This window comes from Manis javanica, chromosome 11 (assembly GCF_040802235.1).
Source record: "Manis javanica isolate MJ-LG chromosome 11, MJ_LKY, whole genome shotgun sequence".
In the NCBI taxonomy this organism is placed as follows: domain Eukaryota; kingdom Metazoa; phylum Chordata; class Mammalia; order Pholidota; family Manidae; genus Manis; species Manis javanica.
Window position 1 is genome coordinate 82,739,510 of NC_133166.1, and position 25,138 is coordinate 82,764,647.

The 25,138-nt window shown below is 37.4% G+C and overlaps 1 protein-coding gene across 2 annotated transcripts; it reads left to right on the forward strand.

The window, feature by feature from the left end:
• The first annotated feature begins 51 nt into the window (after positions 1 to 51).
• Positions 52 to 24,795, forward strand: DARS2 (aspartyl-tRNA synthetase 2, mitochondrial). 2 transcript variants are annotated; one of them, XM_073216773.1, is made up of 17 exons: positions 52 to 779; positions 1,247 to 1,346; positions 2,487 to 2,553; positions 4,102 to 4,203; positions 4,587 to 4,682; positions 5,957 to 6,080; positions 6,783 to 6,829; positions 7,466 to 7,572; positions 14,340 to 14,409; positions 15,095 to 15,274; positions 16,284 to 16,391; positions 17,632 to 17,694; positions 19,583 to 19,735; positions 21,693 to 21,911; positions 22,124 to 22,234; positions 22,890 to 22,965; positions 23,580 to 24,795. In XM_073216773.1, exons 1-17 carry the CDS (start codon positions 659 to 661, stop codon positions 23,792 to 23,794), a joined length of 1,959 nt encoding a protein of 652 aa, XP_073072874.1. In that variant the 5' UTR covers positions 52 to 658; the 3' UTR covers positions 23,795 to 24,795. The 2 variants fall into 2 exon arrangements, with proteins under 2 accessions (XP_073072874.1, XP_073072875.1); XM_073216774.1 differs by lacking the exon at positions 22,124 to 22,234.
• Positions 24,796 to 25,138: the final 343 nt, after the last annotated feature.

The window sequence follows — 25,138 nt, forward strand, 5'->3', positions numbered from 1 at the left end:
TGCTTTTTCTACAGGCACAAAGCTTTCCTTCAAACTTCCGCCCGTAGTAAGCATGGTGGCAGCACCTCCGCTCTGATTGGCTGAATGTTTTCACCGTAATCTTGGGCGCTGGGTGGCCGACCGAGGCGCGGCCGTCAGTGTGTGGATTGGGCTCTTGAGATGGTTTTGGATATCCTCGTGAACACCCGAGGTCGGGCGACACGTCTGGGAGATTAGAAACCTGAGGCTGAAGTTCCTGACTTCCGATTCTGCCCCCGGGCACTTTCTGAGAGCGTGGAAGAGAAGGCTGCGCGAGGGACAACGGCTTCTTCTACCTCCGCGTGGCCGCTGGTCCCGCCTTGTGCTGCAGTGTGACGGGAGTTCTGTCGTCTCTTCTGGCCGCAGATTTATTAAGAAGTGAAAACTGATGGCAGTGAGAGGAGGGGGAAGGTCTTTTCTCCTACCCACTTCCCAAGGGCCCCAAAGTCCTTGCAGATTTACCTAGTTTCTAGACACCTGTACGTCGTGGATGCTCAGCGGAGAAGGGTTCAAATATTGGGAGAGTGGGTAATACTAGCATTTTAAGGGATTTGTGTATATTTCCAAAACTGACTTTGACCACCATCACCGCCGGCATCTTAGGAGTCGTGAGCATCTCTCGCCGTCCTGTGGCTCCAAAATGTTATGTCGGTTAAGTCGGCTCTGCAGGGGTTTGTCCAGACCCACCGGAAGGGCCACCCCTCTGGTCCGGGGTTCTCTCTCTAGAAGTCTGGGTCTGAGTTCACAGAGAAGAATTCCAGGTGAAAGCAGCGAAGCGCTCTAAGCCTAAAAAATTCTCTCATGTTGAGAATACTTTGAATAGTGTTTTCTAGTGTGCAAGTGACTATTTATTTCACTGTAGTATTAAAGGTAGTTACGGTACCATCAAATTTCTGTAATTCCCAAAATCCTGTTTAATTTTGGGCAAGACTAAGAATAGGGTAATTTTAGGTGTGCTAAATTAGGGTAAATTTAGCAAGTGCTAGGTGATAAAAAGAAATTCAGACTTCCTAACAAGGCAAAAATGTACATTAAGACATTATGCTTTTGGCTTTTGACACATTTTCAGGTAAATTTAATAGTGATTGAACCAAATTACATACTTTGACTTACTTTGTATGATTCATCCACTGACATAAAATTCCTAAGATGATGTGATTTGAGAGTCTGTTTTTAAGCAATTTGCAAATGTTTTTAGTCTCTTGCTTGTTTCCTCTTTTCTTTTAAGAATTCAGTAGCTTTGTTGCCCGGACCAACACATGTGGAGAGTTGCGTTCTTCTCATTTAGGCCAAGAAGTCACTTTGTGTGGATGGATTCAGTACCGAAGGTAAATTGAGGCAGAGGGTTTTAAAAATTCAGAGCTCTTATTTTCACAAGGCAAGGCAATTCCAGAACTTTCTCATTTTCAATCAGTCAGAATAATAAAAGCCTTTCAAGTCTGCAGAATTCTTAGAATTCCTTGGGTTTTCAGTTTTGTTTTTATCTTGAAAGACCCAAATAGTGTCACTCCCAGTAAACACCTACAGTAGTCTGTTGAAGTGTATAATAAAGTATGATCCACCATGGACTGAATTGTCCCTTGGCTTACTAAGGTTGAAGAATTCTTAGGACCATTAATTTGGAATGGACCAGCTGATAAGTTTCAACAGCATGAAGCAGCTTATTTTATTCTAAATTTAGATAGGGAAAAAGCCTAAAACTACGAACAGTGATTCCTTAAGATTAGAGCCCATTTTTTGGTGGTTCCATCTCTGTACTACAGAACACACCTGAAGAGTACATGAGTTCACAATGAAAAGATAGATTGTGTGACCTTCCAAAAGAATGTGGTCCAGGTGTGTGGATATTTGACCCCATAACCTTGATGACTTTATCTCCTGAACTCAAAATCTAAGGAGGCTTCCTGTACCTCTTCCTGGTACTAAGGACAGTATGAGAAATGTAGGTTGAATGCTAAACTGTTGGGATTTGGCAGACCTTTTGATGGTTTGTAGAGGGATTAATTAGTAGTTGGACTACTAGAAAATTTTAGATTGCATCTCCTTTTTAGGAAGAAAAAAAAGACTTTTGCTGTATTTCAAAAAATGACCAATCATGTGTTTCTACTATCCTGAAATATTATGTTTGGATTTTAATATGTGCAAGTTATCAAATTTAATAAATTTTCTTATAAAGACTTAAGCAAATGAAAATTGCAAAAAAAATTTTAAATCTGCCTTTTGACTAATAAGCCATCTGGATAACATTAATAAGCTAGATATAGCCAATAAAATTAAAATTGTTTTTTCATTAATAAGCTACATAGATAATAGCATGAATATAGCTAATGAAAGCACATAATTATTTAATTATAGAAAAGGAATGTGAGAAATTGCATGGATTTTTGTTTGTTTAATTTGTGTTTTGCCTGCTTAAAGTTTGGGCTCAGAGATTTTACCCTAATGTGTTCATTTTCTTTATTAATCAGGCAAAACATTTTCCTGGTCCTAAGAGATTTTCACGGGCTTGTTCAAGTTATCATTCCCCAGGAGGAGGTAATAGAAGATTTCCTACTGTTACCTGAGAACCTCTTTGATATGGTGGCTAGAGTAAGCTAAGTACGTTGGACAAGTGTGCTTGAGGTTTTAAATTCAAAAGTTTATCATTAATGAAAACTATAAACCACCATAAGCAACATTAAGACATGCCAAACTGGGAAAAAATATCCACAGCTCATATCCCAAAGGGCTAATTTCTCTAATATCCAAATGGCTACTACAAAACAAAAAACCAGTGCCAGTGACCCAGTAGAAATATGAAACCAGGATATGAGCATAAAATTCACAGAAAAGGAAATGTAAGTGGCTTATAGACTTGAAAATATGCCCAATCTCACTCATAGGTAGGGAAATGTGAATTAAAACTACACGGAATTGTTAATTTTGACACACTGGGTTGACAACACACTGTGTTTGGGAAAACAAGTGCTCTTACATTCCTGGAGGGAGCAGAATGGCACTAGCTCTAAGGAGGGCAATGGCAATATCAAAATTATAAATGCATATATCCTTTGAACCATTCATTCTACTTCTAGTCTGTTAACTTAAAATTATTTTATACCTAGACTTACACAGATGTAAAATGACAGAAATACAGGGTTATTCATTGTCTGATTATTTTTAAGAGAAAAAAAATTGGGAACAACCTAGACATTCCCAAAATGAGACTGGGGTAAAAAATAATGTACATCCTTACAGACATAGAAAAAAAATTGAAGAAGCTCTTTCTGTACTAACGGGGGAAAAATCCAACATATATTGTTAGATGAAAAAAATGGGACACAGAAGAGCATATAGAGTACTATCATCTGTATAAAAGAGCATGTGCATGAATGTATATGTTATAAAATGTCCCTGGAAGGATACATAAGTCTCTGGTAACACTGGGTACCTCTAGAGTGGGGAACTAAGGGGCTAGAGGACAAGGGTAGGAGGGAAACTTCACTAAGTTGGTACTCTCAAAACTCTCAGTTTTGAGCCAGGTGAAGGTATTGAGTATTCAAAAAAATTACAATAAAATTAGATCAAATAAAGAGCTCTCTTGCATGCTAGGTGACATGAGTTTCTATTGTGATAATGTTTACAAATGCTTACGTACATGCCTAAGAAAAATATGATTTTCTCAGCTTTTAGTGTTTGAAACAAGTAAAGAGCAATGAATTATCTTTTAAGGGTTAGAATCCATAGCTAACCCAGGAGAACTTAGCTGACCTTTCATGTGGGCTCCATTATTGCTTTTGGATATAACTGTCTCTAAAACAAACCCTGAAGATACTTGCCTGTAATGTATGTGGGAATTGTTTGCACTAATCATTCTTCTCCTTATTTTCCGTTAAGGAAAACATTTTAAAACTCTTGACTAATAGTTTTACTTTCTGTATTATATGGAGTCAAAATGGGATGCAGTTTACCAAATTCTAAAAGTCACTAACGGCAGCCCTGGTATTTCTGGTAGGGGCATTAAGCTATTAGTATTAACACTTTTCCGAAGAATGCTTGAAGTTCATTTGTTTGTTGGAACTGTTTTCCTCTCTTATTTTATAGTCAGCTGCTCCTGTGAAGAAGATTTTATGTGAAGCCCCCATAGAGTCTGTGTTACAAGTGTCTGGGACAGTAATTTCCCGACCTCCAGGACAAGAGAATCCAGTTAGTACTGTAGAAAATAGGTGAATTCTACCTATATACATTTGCACTGTCTGTCTACACACTCAGGCACTGAGCACCTATTAGACATCAAGCACCAAAGCCCAGTAAATTCTAGGAATGGACCTACAGATTCCAAAATCTTCACTACAAACATACACACCTGTGTAAATATGTATGTTAAAACGTTTGTTAATGAGCAAGTACATTAGCCACAGATACACATAAAAATGTCAAAATCATGATTAGACATTTATGCCTTAGACTATATACCATAAGCACCCTCACATTTTACAGATGTAAAAAAATGCGTGTGTTTTACAAATGCTCATTATGTGTATATCCTGATGGGTGATTTTTAAAATAGGTCTTTTTCTCTCTCTAAGAAAATGCCTACAGGTGAGATTGAAATCAAAGTTAAAACAGCTGAACTTCTGAATTCCTGCAAGAAGCTGCCCTTTGAAATTAAGGACTTTGTGAAGGTGCCATCCTCTGTTACTAATTAGTAGAGTACTTAGAAAATGTTGATGACCAGTAAAGTGTCTTGAAGTTTTCTAAAGAAAAAAAAGCTTAACTTCTACAAAATAAAGCATTTTATTATAGATATATCATGAATTGTTGTTAGTCTACAATTTTTTAGTGACCTGTTCTTAAACAGTGACAGTTCATTAAGCTGCTGCAGTTCCTAGACACCTAGACTGTTTTTTCAGACAGCTTGAAACATGTTTCTTTAAGACTAGGGGTGTTACTTTGTTCAAGTTTTTTTTGTGTGACTATTGTTTTACATTTTGACAGAAAATTTTATATCTAGCTTAGAAATGTCCAAATGGCATAAGAGATCCTGCATCTATTAAATTTAAACCTCCAACAGTGATAAAATACTCACTTAACTTCCCAAGCATATAAATATGATTACTGTAATTTAGGATGTTCTGTGTCAAAGTTTGAGGGGTTGATGAAGCTAGAGAGCAGATAATTTTCAGCTTTGTCACAATTATCTATGGTTGTAGACCTATGTATACCCAGTCCGTAAACAGATCTATAAAAAGGGTTTTTTAATTAATTGCATGGCCACTTGGTCTTACATTTAATTTCCCAATACTTAAGTCTTTTAGTTAGAAAAAGCAATGTAATTACAGAGTTGACCTTGTTGTGGAAAAAGGGAAAAGGAAATAAACAGTTTCCCTCCACCTAAAGTTTCAGAAAAGAAGTGACAGATACTTCTGTTTTTAGTATCAGAAATAAGCTATTCTAGGGGAAGGACTTCTTAAAAAGTTGTCAGCACAAACAGGGATGCAGAGACTTCCAGCTTTGAAAATAAGCATCCTTCCACACTGTGTTCTTAGTACAGCCATTGAGATTCCCTCTGCCATTCCTTGTGTTTCTTAAACTTGTCCCACTCAGTGAGGAAGTCGTAGCTGTGTTTTACTCTGGTGTGTATTTATAAAAGATCTTTGAAATCTTTAGATTTTTTTTTCAAGGCAACTGCAGGCTTAGTGGGTAATGTTTAGGAAGGTAAGAAAATGTCAAACAGTGAAGGGTCTTATTAATAACAAATAGTAACAAGTGTAAAATCTGTACTAGTAACAGTTTTAGAAATTGTAGGAATTAAGGTGATGGTGTGCACACAAATGGTGGAAACTAAGGATAGAGCTGAAGGTTTTGAAAACTCACACTGTGTATCTAAAGTTAATATTTGAATTAATAGTTTCAATATTTGAAAAATACTGTAACAAAAATCTTCCAATTTGTTTAGAAAACAGAGGCTCTTCGTTTGCAGTATCGCTACTTGGACTTGCGTAGTTTCCAAATGCAGTATTACTTGCGACTGAGGTCCCAGATGGTCATGAAAATGCGGGAATATCTCTGTAATCTACATGGTAAGGAAACTGCCTGAATGTTCTTGAAGCACTTTAGCATCTCTTCTGTTTTATTCAGCAGCTTTATTATATTCTCTCCTTCATATTGGGTCAGATGTTGCCAAATGTCACTTAATATGTAAAGCTACCTAAAGAAAGGCTAATTTCCAGGTGTTTTGTCTCTTAGAGCATAATGTACTAATTTAGAGCATAATTTAGTTTGCAACTGGGTCACAAGGACAACCTTTTGAAGTGAAGTGCCTGCTATGTTCAGTATTTCCCATCATTACTAAAGGTAGGGTAGCCCTTCCGTTGTTATCTATAAATTTTGTTGATTCTTTATCATGCTCATACATAATTATTTGGGAGCTCAGAAATGTTATGTGAATTAAATTAGTCTCTTCAGCCAATCCTGGGATTTTCCTACTATATTTGTGTTACTTTTAGTTGCATTAGCAGAACATTTAGGAAACCAGAACAGCTCAGTAGACAAGAATCCATCAAATAGAATTATTTTATAACTAAAGTATTAACTTTATGAACAGAATAAGATTTTATGAAAATCTTTACCTTCCTTCTTGGATGTATAAAACCCACATCAGTATGCTTGGTAACTTTATTTCAGTCAAAATTCCTACTTAAAGGACAGCCTCAGATTTGTACTGTACCATAGACAACATATTTAACTAATTCTATTAAATTCTGATGTTTCTCTCCTTTTAGGGTTTGTGGATATAGAAACACCAACATTGTTTAAGAGGACTCCAGGGGTACGTATAATCCCTAAGTCAGCCTACTAACAAAGTGCTATTAGATATGAAACCTGAACCACTTTGCTTTTATATGTACTTATTTGTACTTCTTTTGTTTATTTTACTGCCTCAGGATGGTCACATTAACTAGGTTTTCTTAAAGATTGAGAAAATTATATGCATCAGTATTTTGAGTCAGCATTCTTTTATTCTATGTGAGTTTTCTTTTCCTTGAGTTTTACAGATGCAAATCAACAATGAATCGATTCCTTAAAAGTAAACTCCTTGTTCATCAAGAACTGACATTTCTAACATTGATATTTAATCTATTCATACAGTCTGTGGACGTACAAAACTATAATTTAATTTAGGAAAGCAATTGGGAATTCCTTGAATAGGAATTGATGCACAACATTCTTTTAGCTAGTAACAATTGAGAATTCATTTCAGTAAGCACACACTTAACACCTACTGTGTACAAACATTATTTAAAGCCTATGTGTGCAAGCCTTTTGGGGGACTAAAAGATGAGCAAGAAATCTGTCATTGTGGGAACTTTGCTCTTTATTTAATTTCATTGATGAGCTGAAGTATCAACTCCTACCAGTTAAGTTTTTTTAAAATAATATCTCTGCTCTTCTCTTTTGTTAAAAGGGTGCCAAAGAGTTTGTAGTACCATCCAGGGAACCTGGAAAGTTTTATTGTCTCCCTCAGAGTCCCCAACAGTTTAAGCAGCTTCTGATGGTTGGTGGTTTAGACAGGTGAGTTTTCTTTAGTAGTTGTCAGAAAAGGAAAAGGGAAGTGAGGTGGGAAAAGGAAATACAAAGAGTTTTGAAAATACTGTAAAATACCCTAAAAATGTATAGTAATTACTTAGTAAGTATTTATTAAGTGCCCACCATGTGCAAAGCTATATGTTAGTAGACATGGCAGGAAATTAAAAACAAAAAAAGAATAGGTTTTGCTGTCAAGGAGTTAATGACTCCAGTAAGAATACGATAATAAATAAAACCAAGTGTGGGATTTGGATTAAAGATGGCGACGTGAGAGGACAGACCGAGGCTTCCTCCTAAAACTGGATACAATTAGAAAATTTAATTGGCACAACTAATCCTGAGAGAGCAAAAGGAAAGAGGACAGCGTCAGACTGCACACACCTGGAGAAAAGAGCAGACCTCACCGAACAGGGTAACGTACCGGAGTTGTGGCTCCGTGGGTCCCGAGTCCCTCCCCCACCCCAGCTCACCGGCGGGAGGAAGAGAAACAGAGCAGGGAGGGAGTGGAAGGCTTGGGACTGCTGAATATCTGGCTCTGGAGATCTGCGCTGGGAGCACAAGCCTACATTTCATGGTGCTTTCATGAGATTCTCATGACTACCGGGTTGGAAAGTTAATACAGGCAGAGTTCCTGGGGAGACTGGGATTCCGGCTGCTTGTGGAAAGCAGGGATCCATATCTGTCTGCTCTGGGACAAAAAATTATACCTGTGTGCCCAGCCCACTGGCTCAGGCATTGGAGACAGGCACAGGAGCCAGGAGGCGGGGAACAGCTCTTTCCTACCCCCAGTACCGCTCCCCTGTGACCCCCAACATTGCTTCAGGGGCTCAGCAGCTCCAGAATAGAGCTTCTGGACACTAGAGGGCACCATATACAAACATGAAAAGCCAAAAGAACCTTGTCCAGAGTAAAATTGTTAATACAACTCCCGAGAAAGATTTAAATGATATGGACATCGTGACTCTTACTGAAAGGGAGTTCAAAATAAAAATAATCAACATCCTAATGGAGGTACAGAAAGACATCCAAGAACTCAGGAATGAATTTAGGTCAGAGATCCAATCGTTAAAGAACACGATGGATGGTATTAAAAGTAGGTTGGATACGGTGGAGGAGACAGTAAATGAAATAGAAACTAGAGAAGAGGAATAAAAGAAGCTGAGGCACAGAGAGAAAAAAGGATCTAAAAATGAAAGAATATTGAGAGAACTGTGTGACCAATCCAAGTGGAACAATATTCGCATTATAGGGATACCAGAAGAAGAAGAGAGAAAAAGGGATAGAAAGTGTCTTTGAGGAGGTAATTGCTGAAAACTTCCCCAATCTGGGGGAGGACATAGTCTGTCATGCCATGGAGATCCACAGATCCCCCTACACAAGGAAGACAACAGCAAGACACATAGTAATTAAAATGGGAAAGATCAAGGATAAGGACAGACTGTTAAAAGCAGCCAGAGGCAGAAATAAGATCACATACAAAGGAAAGCCCATCAGACTAACAACAGACCTCTCAGCAGAAACCTTAAAGGCCAGAAGGGAGTGGCATGATGTATTTAATGCCATAAAGCAGAAGGGCCTGGAACCAAGATTACTTTATCCCGTGAGATTATCATTTAAATTTGAAGGAGGGATTAAACAATTTCCAGATAAGCAAAAGCTGAGAGAGTTTACCTCCCACAAACCGTCATCTCTGCAGCCTATTTTGGAGGGACTGCTATAGATGGAAGTGTTCCGAGGGTTGGATAGCTGTCACCAGAGGTAGTAAAATCATGGTAGGGAGGGTGGAGCAGCTGATTATGAGGCAAATGCAAAATTAAATTGACTATCCCCAAAGCCAATCAAGGGATAGAGGAAAAGTATAGAATCTGATACCTAATATATAAAGAATGAATGAGGAAGAAAAAGGAGGAGAAATAGAAAAGAACCTTTAGATTGTGTTTGTAACAGCATACTATGTGAGATAAGTTAGACTCTTAGATAGTAAGGAAAGTAACCTGGAAACTTTGGTAACCCAGAATCTAAAGCCTGAAGTGGCAAAAGTACATACCTATCAATTATCACCCTAAATGTAAATGGACTGAATGCACCAATCAAAAGACACAGAGTCACTGAATGGATAAAAAAAACAAGACCCATCTGTATGCTGCTTACAAGAGACTCGCCTCAAATCCAAAGACATGCACAGACTAAAAGTCAAGGGATGGAAAAAGATATTTCATGCAAACAATAGGGAGAAAAAAGCAGGAGTTGTAGTACTAGAATCAGACAAAATAGACTTCAAAACAAAGAAAGTAACAAGAGATAAAGAAGGACATTACATAATGATAAAGGGCTCAGTCCAATAAGAGGATATAACTATTATAAATATATATGCACCCAACACAGGAGCACAAGCATATGTGAAACAAATACTAACAGAACTAAAGGAGGAAATAGAATGCAATGCATTCATTTTAGGAGACTTCAACACACCATTCACTCCAAAGGACAGATCCACCAGACAGAAAATAAGTAAGGACACAGAGGCAGTGAACAACACACTAGAACAGATGGACCTAATAGACATCTATAGAACTCTACACCCAAAAGCAACAGGATACACATTCTTCTCAAGTGCACATGGAACATTCTCCAGAATAGACCACATCCTAGGCCACAAAAAGAGCCTCAGTAAATTCAAAAAGATTGAAATCCCACCAACCAACTTTTCAGACCACAAAGGTATAAAACTAGAAATAAATTGTACCAAGAAAGCAAAAAGGCTCACAAACACATGGAGGCTTAACAACACGCTTCTAAATAGTCAATGGATCAATGACCAAATTAAAATGGAGATCCAGCAATATATGGAAATAAATGACAACAACAACACAAAGCCCCAACTTCTGTGGGATGCAGCACAAGCAGTCTTAAGAGGAAAGTATACAGCAATCCAGGCGTATTTAAAGAAGGAAGAACAATCCCAAATGAATAGTCTAACGTCACAGTTATCAAAATTGGAAAAAGAAGAACAAATGAGGCCTAAAGTCAGCAGAAGGAGGGACATAATAAAGATCAGAGAAGAAATAAACAAAACTGAGAAGAATAAAACAATAGGAAAAAATCAATGAAACCAAGAGCTGGTTCTTTGAGAAAATAAACAAAATAGATAAGCCTCTAGCCAGACTTATTAAGAGAAAAAGAGAATCAACACACATCAACAGAATCAGAAATGAGAAAGGAAACATCACGACAGACCCAACAGAAATACAAAGAATTATTAGAGACTACTATGAAAACCTATATGCTAAGAAGCTGGAAAACCTAGAAGAAATGGACAACATCCTAGAAAAATACAACCTTCCAAGACTGACCAAGGAAGAAACACAAAATCTAAGCAAACCAATTACCAGCAAAGAAATTGAAGTGGTAATCAAAAAACTACCCAAGAAAAAAAACCCTGGGCCAGATGGATTTACCACAGGATTTTATCAGACATACAGAAAAGATATAATACCCATTCTCCTTAAAGTTTTCCAAAAAATAGAAGAGGAGGGAATACTCCCAAACTCATTCTATGAAGCCAGCATCACCCTAATACCAAAACCAGGCAAAGACCCCACCAAAAAAGAAAATTATAGACCAATATCCCTGATGAACGTGGATGCAAAAATACTTAATAAAATATTAGCAAACCGAATTCAAAAATATATCAAAAGGATCATACACCATGACCAAGTGGGATTCATCCCAGGGATGCAAGGATGGTACAACATTCGAAAATCCATCAACAACATCCACCACATCAACAAAACAAAACAAAAAAATCACATGATCATCTCCATAGATGCTGAAAAAGCATTCAACAAAATTCAACATCCATTCATGATAAAAACTCTCAGCAAAATGGGTATAGAGGGCAAGTACCTCAACATAATAAAGGCCATATATGATAAACCCACAGCCAACATCATACTGAACAGCGAGAAGCTGAAAGCTTTTCTTCTGAGATCGGGAACAAGACAGGGATGCCCACTCTCCACACTGTTATTTAACATAATACTGGAGGTCCTAGCCATGGCAATTAGGCAAAACAAAGAAATACAAGGAATCCAGATTGGTAAAGAAGAAGTTAAACTGTCACTATTTGCAGATGACATGATATTGTACATAAAAAACCCTAAAGACTCCACTCCAAAACTACTAGAACTGATATCGGAATACAGCAAAGTTGCAGGATACAAAATTAACACACAGAAATCTGTGGCTTTCCTATACACTAACAATGAGCCAATAGAAAGAGAAATCAGGAAAACAATTCCATTCACAATTGCATCCAAAAGAATAAAATACCTAGGAATAAACCTAACCAACGAAGTGAAAGACCTATACCCTGACAACTATAAGACACTCTTAAGAGAAGTTAAAGAGGACACTAACAAATGGAAACTCATCCCATGCTCTTGGTTAGGAAGAATTAATATCGTCAAAATGGCCGTCCTGCCCAAACAATATACAGATTTGATGCAATCCCTATCAAATTACCAGCAACATTCTTCAGCGAACTGGAACAAATAGTTCAAAAATTCATATGGAAACACCAAAGACCCTGAATAGCCAAAGCAATCCTGAGAAAGAAGAATAAAGTGGTGGGGATCTCACTCCCCAACTTCAAGCTCTACTACAAAGCCATAGTAATCAAGACAATTTGGTACTGGCACAAGAACAGAGCCACAGACCAGTGGAACAAATTAGAGACTCCGGACATTAACCCAAACATATATGGTCAATTAATATTTGATAAAGGAGCCATGGACATACAATGGAGAAATGACAGTCTCTTCAACAGATGGTGCTGGCAGAATTGGATAGCTACATGTAAGAGAATGAAACTGGATCACTGTCTAACCCCACACACAAAAGTAAATTCAAAATGGATCAAAGACCTGAATGTAAGTCATGAAACCATAAAACTCTTAGAAAAAAACATAGGCAAAAATCTCTTGGATGTGAACATTAGCAACTTCTTCATGAATATATCTCCCCGGGCAAGGAAAACAAAAGCAAAAATGAACAAGTGGGACTATATCAAGCTGAAAAGGACACCATCAATAGAACAAAAAGGTACTCTACAGTATGGGAGAATATTTTCGTAAATGACAGATCCAATAAAGGCTTGACATCCAAAATATATAAAGAGCTCATGCACCTCAACAGACAAAAAGCAAATAATCCAATTAAAAAATGGGCAGAGGAGCTGAACAGACAGTTCTCCAAAGAAGAAATTCAGATGACCAGCAGACACATGAAAAGATGCTCCACATCACTAGTTATCAGAGAAATGCAAATTAAAACCACAATGAGATATCACCTCACACCAGTAAGGATCACCACCATCCAAAAGACAAACAACAATAAATGTCGGCAAGGTTGCGGAGAAAGGGGAACCCTCCTACACTGTTGGTGGGAATGTAAATTAGTTCAACCATTGTGGAAAGCAGTATGGAGGTTCCTCAGAAAGCTCAAAATAGAAATACCATTTGACCCAGGAATTCCACTTCTAGGAATTTACCCTAAGAATGCAGCACTCCAGTTTGAAAAAGACAGGTGCACCCCTATGTTTATCGCAGCACTATTTACAATAGCCAAGAAATGGAAGCAACCTAAATTTCCATCAGTAGATGAATGGATAAAGAAGATGTGGTACATATACACAATGGAATATTACTCAGCCATAAGAAAAAAACAGATCCTACCATTTGCAAGAACATGAATGGAGCTAGAGGATATTATGCTCAGTGAAATAAGCCAGGTGGCAAAAGACAAGTACCAAATGATTTCACTCATATGTGGAGTTTAAGGACAAAGAAAAACTGAAGGAACAAAACAGCAGCAGAATCACAGAACCGAAGAATGGACTAACAGTTACCAAAGGGAAAGGGACTGGGCAGGAGGGGAGGGAAGGGATGGATAAGGGCAGGGAAAAAGAAAGTGGGTCTTATGATTAGCATGTATAATGTGGGGGGGGGGGGCATAGGGAGGGATTTGTAACACAGAGAAGGCAAGTAGTGAGTCTACAGCATCTTACTACACTGATGGACAGTGATTGTAATGGGGTTTGTTGGGTGGGTACTTGGTGAAGGGGGGAGTCTAGTAACCATAATGTTCTTCATGTAATTGTAGATTAATGATGATAAAGTGAATTAAAAAAAAGAATAGAAGAAAAAAATTAAAAAAATAAAAAATAAAAAAATAAAACCAAGTGTGATATAAACCAAAAATAAGTGCCTTGAGAGTTGCAAGCTAGGTATTGAAAGGCTTGAAATTATATTATTTTGAAAAATAGAACTGTGAACTAGGCCTTCTGTGACAGAGTTGCATTTCAGCAGATGAAGACCAGACTTAGAATGGCAACTCTTCCTGTGCATTTATGGAGCAAATACCCAAATACAACATTCATGGAGTGAGTGATACATATTCCATTTTGGTCAAAGCAAATGAATATGTATAAAGAAGCATGGTCTGCTTGCATACCAGTCTAATATGTGACTAATATACAACTATCCAAACGTGCCATTGTATATTTTTAAAACAATATGTAGAATAGAATTCTCATGCATCAGCTGTTTATCGAAAAGAATTTAAAAATTTTGTATGTCCTTTAGGTATCATTATTAATTGATTTCATAACCTGCGTTGCCATGAACTTTTAGGGAAAAGTGGGTGTGTCTTCCTTGAATTGTGACTCCATTTATGCTGTTTTTCACTTGTAGGTATTTTCAGGTTGCCCGATGTTACAGAGATGAAGGTTCGAGACCAGACAGACAGCCCGAGTTTACTCAGGTACTCGTCTCTTACTGATTCAGCCTTGCTGCAGCAAAGTATTCAAGACCAGGACAGTAATTGTACATACTTACTACATCTTATCCATCAGATACCTAATTAAACTTACCTGCAGTTGAGACACTAATTATTTAATTTTTTATCCATTTCATGTGTCCTTTTCGTAAGGAGTGTGGTCACCAACTAAGGTATGCCAGAGATCCCTACAATCTTTTAACGGTCATGATATGATAAAGTTCTTAAAACAAATCTCTTACACATTAAGAACCAACACTTCTATACATTGATATTTAATTTATCTGTGGACTCATCAAAGCTATTAGGATTTTATTTCTGAATGATAGTATATTAATCAGGGTAGTGAAGCACAAAAATCATAAGCTTTGGAGTTGGACAGACCTAGGATAAATGTAGCTTCACTACTTGCTTTGCATACATAGGCAAGTCACTTAGTCTCTCTGACCTTTAAGCCATGAGATAGTTATGGGAACTAAACAAGTTGATGGATGTAAAGCTTAGCAGTGCCTGGCATAAAAAGATGCACAATAATATTTATACCCTTGCCCATTTTTAAGTATTTGTGTGCAGATTTCCTTGGTAACTTGAAACCAGAGAAATAAATAAATATGTACATATTAATATTGTGGCTGTTGAAGTTAGCTTCCGTATGTTATTTTGGTTTCAGATTGACATAGAGATGTCTTTTGTAGACCAGAGTGGGATCCAGAGGCTGATCGAGGGTTTGCTACAGTATTCCTGGCCCAGTGATAAGGATCCTGTGATGGTTCCCTTCCCCTCTATGACTTTTGCTGAGGCCTTGGCCAGCTATGGAACTGATAAACCCGATACTCGCTTCGGGATGAAGGTACTTCTCATCACATTTCTAGGACTCTGTCCCCAAAGAGCCCTGTAGTCTTTTGAACCACTTTGAAATTTGTGACCAGTTACATACATGGTGTTTTGTGTTTTCTTGTGAATGTTGCTTGTCACATTCCTTCTTGTTTCTGAGCTGCAGCAAGAGAGACTCATAGACTGTTAACGTTACTTCTTTGCTATCAGTCTGCTCCATTTCCAAGAACAAGGTTCTTGCTATAAAGTTTTTATTATGGATAAGTAATTAATTATATGGATATAATGGTAACCTTCAATTTTTCTTTAGCTAAAGTGGCACTTGGAAGGCAAATGATTAAGTTATTTATTCTTTTTCCCTGGTCTGTAAAGAACCCAAACATATGGAAATGTTTTTTCAAATTACTAAGATCTATACATATTTAGCTAAGGGTATGGGTAGAATTTATATAGTGCAGTTTACATTAGCAAGCCTCTCATTATTTGCTCTCAGTAAGCAATAGCCCTTCATCTCTGTAATGCTGGTGACATTTCTGTATCTCAGTTCTCATTGCAAATTCCTTAGAAACTGAGTTCTGCCTGGTCTATGAATAGGCTGTGCTCAGTTCTTAGAATGAAAAAAATATAATATACAAAAACTCGTAACTGCCTACTTATAGCAGCCAACTTAACTGCTCCCTCTTTCTTCTGTAATATTGAATAGTGGTTCTTAAGTCAGACTGCTTAGGTTAAATTCTGTCTCTCCCACTTACTAGCTGTGTCATCTTGGGCTGGTTATTTCCTTCCCTGTCCTTGCTTTCCTCATCTATTAAATGGGGATTATACATTTGCTATACAGTTGAAATGAATTAGTGCTAATGAATACTATAGTAGTACATCAACATTTGTCATAGTGCCCAGCCCATGGTAGTCACTCCATAAATGTTAACAAGGTCTACTTTCTTCTTTAAAATCTTGTTTGTAAAATGTTTTGAGATAAAGATAACTTCACTTTTAGTTACACTTTTTTGTTACCCATTTTCCAGATCATAGATTTCAGTGATGTGTTCAGAAACACAGAGGTTGGATTTCTCCAAGATGCACTTAGTAAACCCCGAGGATCTGTCAAAGCCTTATGTATCCCTGAAGGAGCAGTAAGTGAAGTACAATGCTGTATTTTCTCTAGAATGTATATTTAGGAAGTAACTATGTTCAACATTGGCACTTTAAAACTTCAGGAAGAAAAATTCTCTTTAAATAAGAATATTTTTATAGTCTAACAATGTCCCTAAAATTGTAAGTAGAGAACAATACAACCTATGAATATGGGTGTACATTCAAGAGCTAAAGGTTTTTTTTTCTTTTATACACTGCTATAAAGTACTCTGGTACTTCACTTGGGATCATTTCTACCAGTGATGAGCATAAATAGTGTTCATACTATCTCTAGCCTCAGTTTGTCCAAAGACTCTCCACCCCGTATCAGCTCCAGCACTGACTTTGCATGCTGGTTCTTGCTCTTGGTCTTCTGAGGGCTCTGATCTCAACAGCATTAATAACTAGGGGAAGAGAAAGGAGGTGGGGCTATGAAAAGCACAAAGGCTGGGAGATGACACGGAGAAAATGATTGGGCTAGGCAAGCATTGACTCCAGAATAATGGGACATATCTATTATCTGCAGTTAGTACACCTGCTTTGAAAGTGATTTAATAAGAGGGGTTCCAGTGTATTTTGAATGAGATTACTATTTTGAAAGAATCCTCATTTGGATACACAGTCATATTAGTATATTCAAAATGGGATAAGAATTCATTCTCATTACTTTGTATTCACTTCATATCTCAATGGGCAGTAAATTGGTGTCCAAACTCTAGTCTAGATATAGTGTATTCAGGTAATATCAGTATAACATACATTGCTTGTTCTTATGTACCCCAACTCGAGTATGTCTATTCTTCCCCTAGTAGATAAGAACTGCAGGGCTGTGAACCATGTTTTCACCTTTTTGAATCTCCCATACCTAGTTAATAAGTGCTCCATGAATATTAGCTATGATGATAGCCATAGTATCTAGCATAGAAAGACATTGAAATAATTTGGAAAAAGATATAAAGAATTCTGAGAGACCTGAAATAATCAAATTCTGAGTCCTGCACATTACATATACAGACTCTTCTATGGAATATATTCATAGCTACTTCCAATGAGACCTACATAATTGGAAACAAAAGTAAGTTAAAATTTTCTCATTTGGCAGCAGAAATTAAATTTTTATTGAATCCTACCATTGTAGTGGGAAGACAAGAAATATATTTGTATTCCATTTGATATCATAAACATGTTTATGAAGCTCAGTGTTATATTGATGTGTTTACTTTCATTTTCCTTCATCAGAAATACTTAAAAACGAAAGACATTGAGTCCATTAGAAAATTTGCAGCTGACCATTTTAATCAGGTAAGGAGTTAATTAGAGCCAGTTTTCCCCCCCCCCTTTCTAGGAGAGATTCAGTATTTTTAATAATTGCTTGAATTCTTATCATCAGTTTTGAGGGTCTTGTTATTTCATGTCATTCTTCTACTTCTTTTTATTTTTAGAGTTAATCTTATCCCTGGGTGTAACTCCTCTAAGGCTTCAACTTAGATGGTTGAATTCACCATTAATCAGAATATGAAAGTTCAAACAGTCTTTTAAACAATGGTTCTTTAATCCAGTTAAGAAAATAGAGCACAACGTGCATACCCAAGGTTTAAATGAAAATGTGGCAGGTGTGAAAGAAAGCCTGTATTCATTGTCCTCAAACATTTCTTAAAATTCTGAATATACCTTGACAGACGCATTTCATGTTCTTGGCTTGGTGATGGGTAGAACTAAAATAGGGAAGAGCATGAGTGGGGGAATGGGCATTCTGACATTGTCACTGTCTCAACTGCCTCAGCCATTTTAGAATCAGTAACTTTAAAAATAGTCATGCTTTTTGAGTCAGCAGTTTCCCATGATATACTAAAGGATCTTAAATGTGAGGAGACTTTATGCTCAGCACAGTATCATTTACAACAGGAATAAAATGAAACCATATGGGAATGATGAATAAAGTATAATCAAAAGACTTCATATTAAACTTACTTTTTAAAACTGTCTCCTACAAGTTTGTAATATGGGGGAAATGTTCATGCTGTAGTGATTTGTAAGAAAGGAAGAATTCAGAATTATATGTTCAGTGACGATAACCATGTAAAAATCACTGTATATTTGTATAGAAAATGGACTACCTACCTCTTCCACTCATACCTCAAGCTCAAAGGGATTTTTCAGTAAGAAAGAACAATTAGGATAGCGGTTTCCAAAACAGGTCCAGGCAAATGAGGAATCAGGGCAGTATAAAACTTTTCATAAAGTTAAATCAATTTGAAGAACTATCCTTAATTCTCCTTGTTTTTTACTCTAAATATGTTTTTTCTTTTATGAAATGATGGTAATAGTAGATATACTGGTCTGTTTTCTGCCTTTGATAAGATCCAAAATTCACAACCCTGTATCTCCCAATTTTGCTTCTTTATTTTTCTTCTAATAGTGTTTGAAGTCTCCAACTAGGAACCACAGGACCAGGAAATAGACTCGAGGGTTAATTTTGCAGCCTTTAGTTGAATGCTTTTTTAGCAATCATGTTATTTCCCGGTAGCTCTTTCTTGCTTTTTTTCACTGTATTTTATTCTGGTTTTATTTATAAACTGTCTTTTTGAGTACATTTAAGGATTCAAGTCTTCTATGGGTCCCTAAATTATCTCAGGTCCTTTTTTTATTTATCTTGATTTTTTTTTAATACTACAGAGTCTCTTTAATGTGTGGTGGTTGTTGGTTGTACATTTAAGAATGACATGTTTTAAAAACTGGTTGGGAACACAGTGTCCTTGGAGGGGCTTGTAGATAGTTAGGTTTGCTTTAGGTGAACAGCAGGGCCATTGGCTGTGACCTTGGGGACCCAAAGCTTCCTGAGTGCTGAGCCTCTCTTGGATTCTGCAGGCTAAAATCAGTTCCTTCTGTGCTGAGGCTGCTCCCTTGTTCTCTAGGCCAGAGCTTCCTGCATCTTGCTTTAGTCATTCCTATTCCATTCACTTGCAACCTGCCAAAAATTTACAGAAATCTCTTATCTGTGCATATCTCCCCACTCTTCATTCTCTTTTTTCATTATTGTGAGATTAGTTTTTTAGTCCCTTCAGTATCATTTTGAAGGATTCAGAGAAAAATAATCTCATGTAGGTTCTCTGCTATTGGAAACAAGAAGTCTTTGTACTATGAGAAAGATAAACCACCACTTAAAAAAAAAATCTTATCTTTATCACAGGAAATCTATCCCATATTCCTGAAAGCCAATAGAAACTGGAATTCTCCATTTGCTCAATTCATAATGAAGGAGCAAAGATTGGGACTAATGAGACTGATGGAGATTCAGGAGGAAGATGTGGTCCTACTAACTGTTGGCGAGCACAGTAAAGCAGTAAGAAAAACGATTTCAAGGCATCTACGCTGTTGATCTTGAATGACGAATTAACCTAGCACTTTACAATGCACTGAACATAAACTAGTGTTTTTTTCATCAGCTACCAGCCTCCATTGGCATTGCTCACACAGATTAGATCTGGCTCTGGTTAGGAGAGCCACTTAGGTAGAGGGCTGTTGGTATTCACTGTATGACTATGATGAAATATTTTCATTTTCAAGGTTTTGCAGATTAAGAAAATTTGGTAACCCCAAACTTTAGTACATAGTGCATTACTGAAAATGTGGAGGAATGGATCAGACTGCTGGAGAGCTGAGGGGCTGGGAGGCACCTGGCCCTGCTTGGTCATGGCAGGACCAGCTTTCCTCAGGAACAGCTGCTGGAGGTCGTGAGTGCTGTATGCACTGGCTGAGTCACCATTCTTCAGGAGATACGCGGAAGACTGGATTTAGCTTTAGAAATCATTGTAAAATACACAAAAGTGGGATGTAACAGTCAAACATGAATATTGAAAATCCGAAAAGATGAAGCATAATACAAATTCATCCTTACACTATAGTATTATATGATTTCTTTATAGTAAGAGTATCTGATTAGTACTTTATCAAGTTCATTCTTCTAATTTGTATTGCTTTACTTATCATTGTTTCGAATTCCAAAAGAAAAGTTTCAGACTTCAGCTTCAAATCTAAATGTAATCCACTGTCTTGTCCTGCAGTTGTAGAATGAAGAAAGCTATTGCTACTGCAGTCATTTATTTAATGAATTCATTTGTCAATACCAGCCATAAGACAGCACTGTTAAATTTGCTTGAGAACACAGCAGTTAATTATATATTTTGTCAATGCATTTCTTAAAAAAGAACTTTGGATTTTGTTTTATATAAACATCCCACTGCAAACTCATTTTGCTATTAAACTTTCCCCAGCTGTGAACTGAAACTTCTGGTATTCTTTTCTCAGGAAGGTATCATTCTAATTCCTTCTGAGAACCTTCTTGAAAGAATGCTAGAAACCAGACTTTGGAGGAATAGCATTAGCATTCTGAGTAAGTCACAGTGAAAGTGCTTCTGTGTGGATATTTAAATGTAAGATGGATTAGGCCACAAATGACATCCTGTGCATGTCTCCAGGCATGGTTCCTGTTCTAACTGCACTTTTTCAGGGAAGCCATGTTTATCATAGTTAGCATATTTTAAGTACTTCCTGTTTGCCCAGCACTGTTCTGAGTACTTTGTTGTATATTAACTCATTTAATCCTCATGACAACTCTGTTGAGAGAAGTTAGCATCTTAGAGATGGTACCTTCTTTACTTACTGTTACCGTCTTAATAAGAAAACAGGCACAGAGATAAAAAAATTTACTCGTACTCACACAGCTCTGGAGGGGAGGAGCCAGATTTCTAACCTACAAAATCTGGTTCCAAAATTCACACTCTTAAATTAACCTCAGATTCATGCTGCGTCTCTAATAATAGCTGACGTTTGTTGAACATTAAATACATCTCAGGCACTCATCAGATCCTCAGTATAACCTGTCAGGAGCAGTAAGGAAAGAATAGTCATAATACCCACCATTCATATTGCACCTTTTATATCTGTCTCACTTATTTTCACAACAGTGTTTTGGAGTAGATATTTTTATCTCTGTTTTGCTGTGGAAAAAGGTGCAGAGTTGTTAGTAGCCAAACTGAGATACAGACCCAGGCCAGTCAAGCTCTGATACTCTGTGTTCTCAGTGTTACCAGACACCCAGTCTGTTGAGTTTGATAATCTAACTGCAATTCAGTGGAGAATGACTATCTTCGTATCTTTGTCTCCTGAGAGACTATAAGTGTCTCATCTGTAAATTGGCTAATCCTTTCCAGAGACTGGCCTGGCTTTATAATCCAGGTTGCAATTGCTGCCTATTCTGTCACAGCAGTTAACTCAGTGTTTATCACTTCTGTTTGCAGTGCTCATTGTTGGGAAAAGTACGACTGGAATGTGCTGACCTTCTAGAAGCAAGAGGAGTGGTACTCCGTGATCCAGCCCTGTTCTCTTTCCTTTGGGTGGTGGATTTCCCACTTTTCCTTCCCAAGGAGGAAAATCTCAGTGAGCTGGAGTCAGCACACCACCCATTTACTGCTCCCCACCCCAGTGACATCAACCTCCTATACACTGAGCCTGAAAAGGTAGCATATCTATACTTCCAGATAAACAGGGAAATGTGGACACAAAGGCAGAGAACTTCAGATTTTACAGTCTGACCCAATTCTGGAAGCCCCAGAAGAAACTGTTGGGTTTGAGCCAATACTTAATACATTGTTAAGTAGCTAGTGTCTTCAACCTATAGAACAGAAAATCAGAAATTTTCTCTAACATAAAGGCTCTGTGAATCTTCTAGGTCCGTAGCCAACACTATGACTTGATTTTAAACGGCAGTGAGATAGGAGGTGGTTCTATCCGAATTCATGATTCAGAACTACAGCGTTATATCCTGGCAACATTACTAAAGGTAACATCATATTCTAACCCTGGCCTTTTTTAAAATCAGAATGTTTGTCCATTTTGTTAAAACTTGTTATGGAGATTCGCTATATACAGAATAGTGTTGGCTTATCTCTCCACCTTTAGTGTAGGACATTGAAAAGTAACTGATAGTAATAGTCATCAGTGCTTACTCTATGCCAGACACTGTTAAGTACTTTATGTGCACTGATGCATTTAACTTTACAGTTTATTTTTGAAATACCTTTATTCTGCCCATTTTAAAGTTGAAAAACTGAGGTAGGCAGAGTAATTTTAGCCTCTTCTTGACCCTCAAGCTACCCTACCATGCAGCAGCATTTGACACTGTTGCCCTCTGAACAATGTTCTCTTCCACTGGCCCCGAGACAGGAGTTTCCTGCTTTTCATCCTGCCTTTCTGAGCCCACCTCTTCATGTTCTTAGTTGGTCTTACTCTGTTTGCGTTACCAGTGTAATATACTTCTTTTATGGAGCACCAGGCATTTCTCTGCATGTTTTAATATCTGTGACTTGAATTCTCTTGCTAAATGATAAACTACTTTTTTAACTGAATTTTATTTTCTATTTAGTACTTAATCTTATTGTGTGGCACTTCATGGACCCTCAGTGTGTATTTAAATTGAATTATGTTTTGCATTTCAGGAAGATGTGAAATTGCTCTCCCATCTGCTCCAGGCTTTAGATTATGGGGCACCCCCTCATGGAGGAATTGCCTTAGGTAAACATGTCTGTTCTTTTACCAGCAAAATGTCATTCTGTAACACTAGGTCCCAAATTTGGGCTCTTAATTTACTAGGGGTGAGAGAGAAAGCAAGGGTGGGGCAAAAACCTATTAAGTTCTACAAGAATTTAAGTTTGTTTTTCCATTTCAGTGACGTATTTTTACATTATAAATGTTAAGATAAAAATGAGTAATTTACATTTGAAAGATTTAATAGAATAAAACTAGTCTTCAGTCAGGATTGCTCGAATCCCTGAGGGCTCACAGACACATTTACTGGAGTCTGGAAACCACTGGTCCATAGTATTCAGCTTGTACAAAAGTGGAAATATGCCAGCGCTCTTCTGATGGCCATGGTCACTCACCTTGCTAGTTTTACCAAGCAAGAAGAGTGAGAAATTCCAGGATGCTCACCTAGACTCTAGGCCCTTTGAGCATTTTTCTAGAATAAGAAAAGAATCACACAAACAAAAGTTCTCTAAAAAGTCAGGGACCTGTGCTTGGCTACAACTTGTTAGATTGATTTAGAAGTTCTTACAACCTTCATAAAATTTAGTCACTCCGAATCTTAGATTACATTCTCATCTGTTAATTTTGTATTTTACTCACAGGATTAGACAGACTGATATGCCTTGTCACTGGAGCACCAAGCATCAGAGATGTCATAGCCTTCCCCAAATCCTTCCGGGGGCATGATCTCATGAGCAATGCACCTGATTCTCTCTCTCCTGAGGAACTGAAGCCCTATCATATCCAGGTTTCCTGGTCAGCAGACTCAGCAGCAGAGAAGAGCTCCTTGAATCATCCACACTGTCCAGAAAGTTGAGTTTATGGGTTTGTCCTCTGCCTTCCCAGGCTAACACCAGATCTGGAGTTCAGCCAGATACGGCAATCATGTTTTTAGGGGGAGAGTCCAGGCAACATTCTCCACAATGAAGAAACAGAAGGTATCCAGTTTTGACCTGATAACATACATTAGTATTTTTCTTTGTTCGGGACACTTGAAGATTCTTACTTGGAGAGGTGTGAAAGATGGCTCCTTGTTGGAGTATAATAGCATAGTGTTTTCCACCCGATTTGTTCACTGAGGACAGAGGTAATCAAATCATGTGTGAAATGTGGGTAATAGGTGACGGGGCCAGTTCAATCAGCCTCAAGAGAATCCTATGAAGCTGCATAGTGATGTTTCAGCTATAATAGAAAAGCAACATAATGTAATGCAAAAAAAAAAATCACTTTTAAGAAGTCATAAAATCTTGTTTTACCTTGAACAAGTTGTATAAACCTTAGACTCCCTTCATGCTTATATATATGAAACTTGAATTGTTTGCCCTTGTTACCTCACAGGTTTTTGGGTGTTTTTTTTTTGCCAAAATCAGATGTAATATATGTGGAAGATGTGAATGAAAATGCTTTAAAAACTATGAAGCACTACCCAAATTCAAAACATTACCAATCTATCTATAAATAAGCGTATTTGTTTAAATTGGTATCTGCAATAGAATTTTAGTATGCTTTAAAATCCCTAAATAATTTTCAATTATCAGTAATTGAAAATACTAAGTAACTTCAAATGTGTAAGTGAATGAACACTGTCATTGTAATTTTCTTAATGCATCCTGTTGACATAAATCTTACATATAAAATGGGAAGAAATCCTTGGTCAATGAAATTGTCTTTTCCCATTTTATCTTCACTTTTGCCTTGCTTATTTGGAGTTGTGATTTGAATACCAACTTTCAGTCTATATACCTGCCTGCTTTTCTCCATACTCTATAAGCATTGTAGATATAATTTGTTTGGAAATAAAATCACCTTCCCCTCCAGGTCAAATGTGTGATGCTCAGAAGGATGCAGTGTAAATATCCTTCACTATACAACGGTAGCTGGGCTGTCTGAAGTGTGACCTTTAACAATCTCTTTCTTCCATCTGTGAGACACTCTGGTGCCAGAAAACCCTTGCAGGTGTCCCCCTCTGCCTACCCTTTCAATGTGGAGAGAACTTCTAGAGGTTCCCTAGATCAGAAACATGCAGTTTTGTATCCATTTATCCCACTTGGACATTATGTAATTCTGACAAATTTATTGTTTTAAAGACTTAATGGACCAAAACATTTTGTCCTGGAAATGAGTCATAGAAAACAAAACACCCAAATACCAAAGGCCCCAG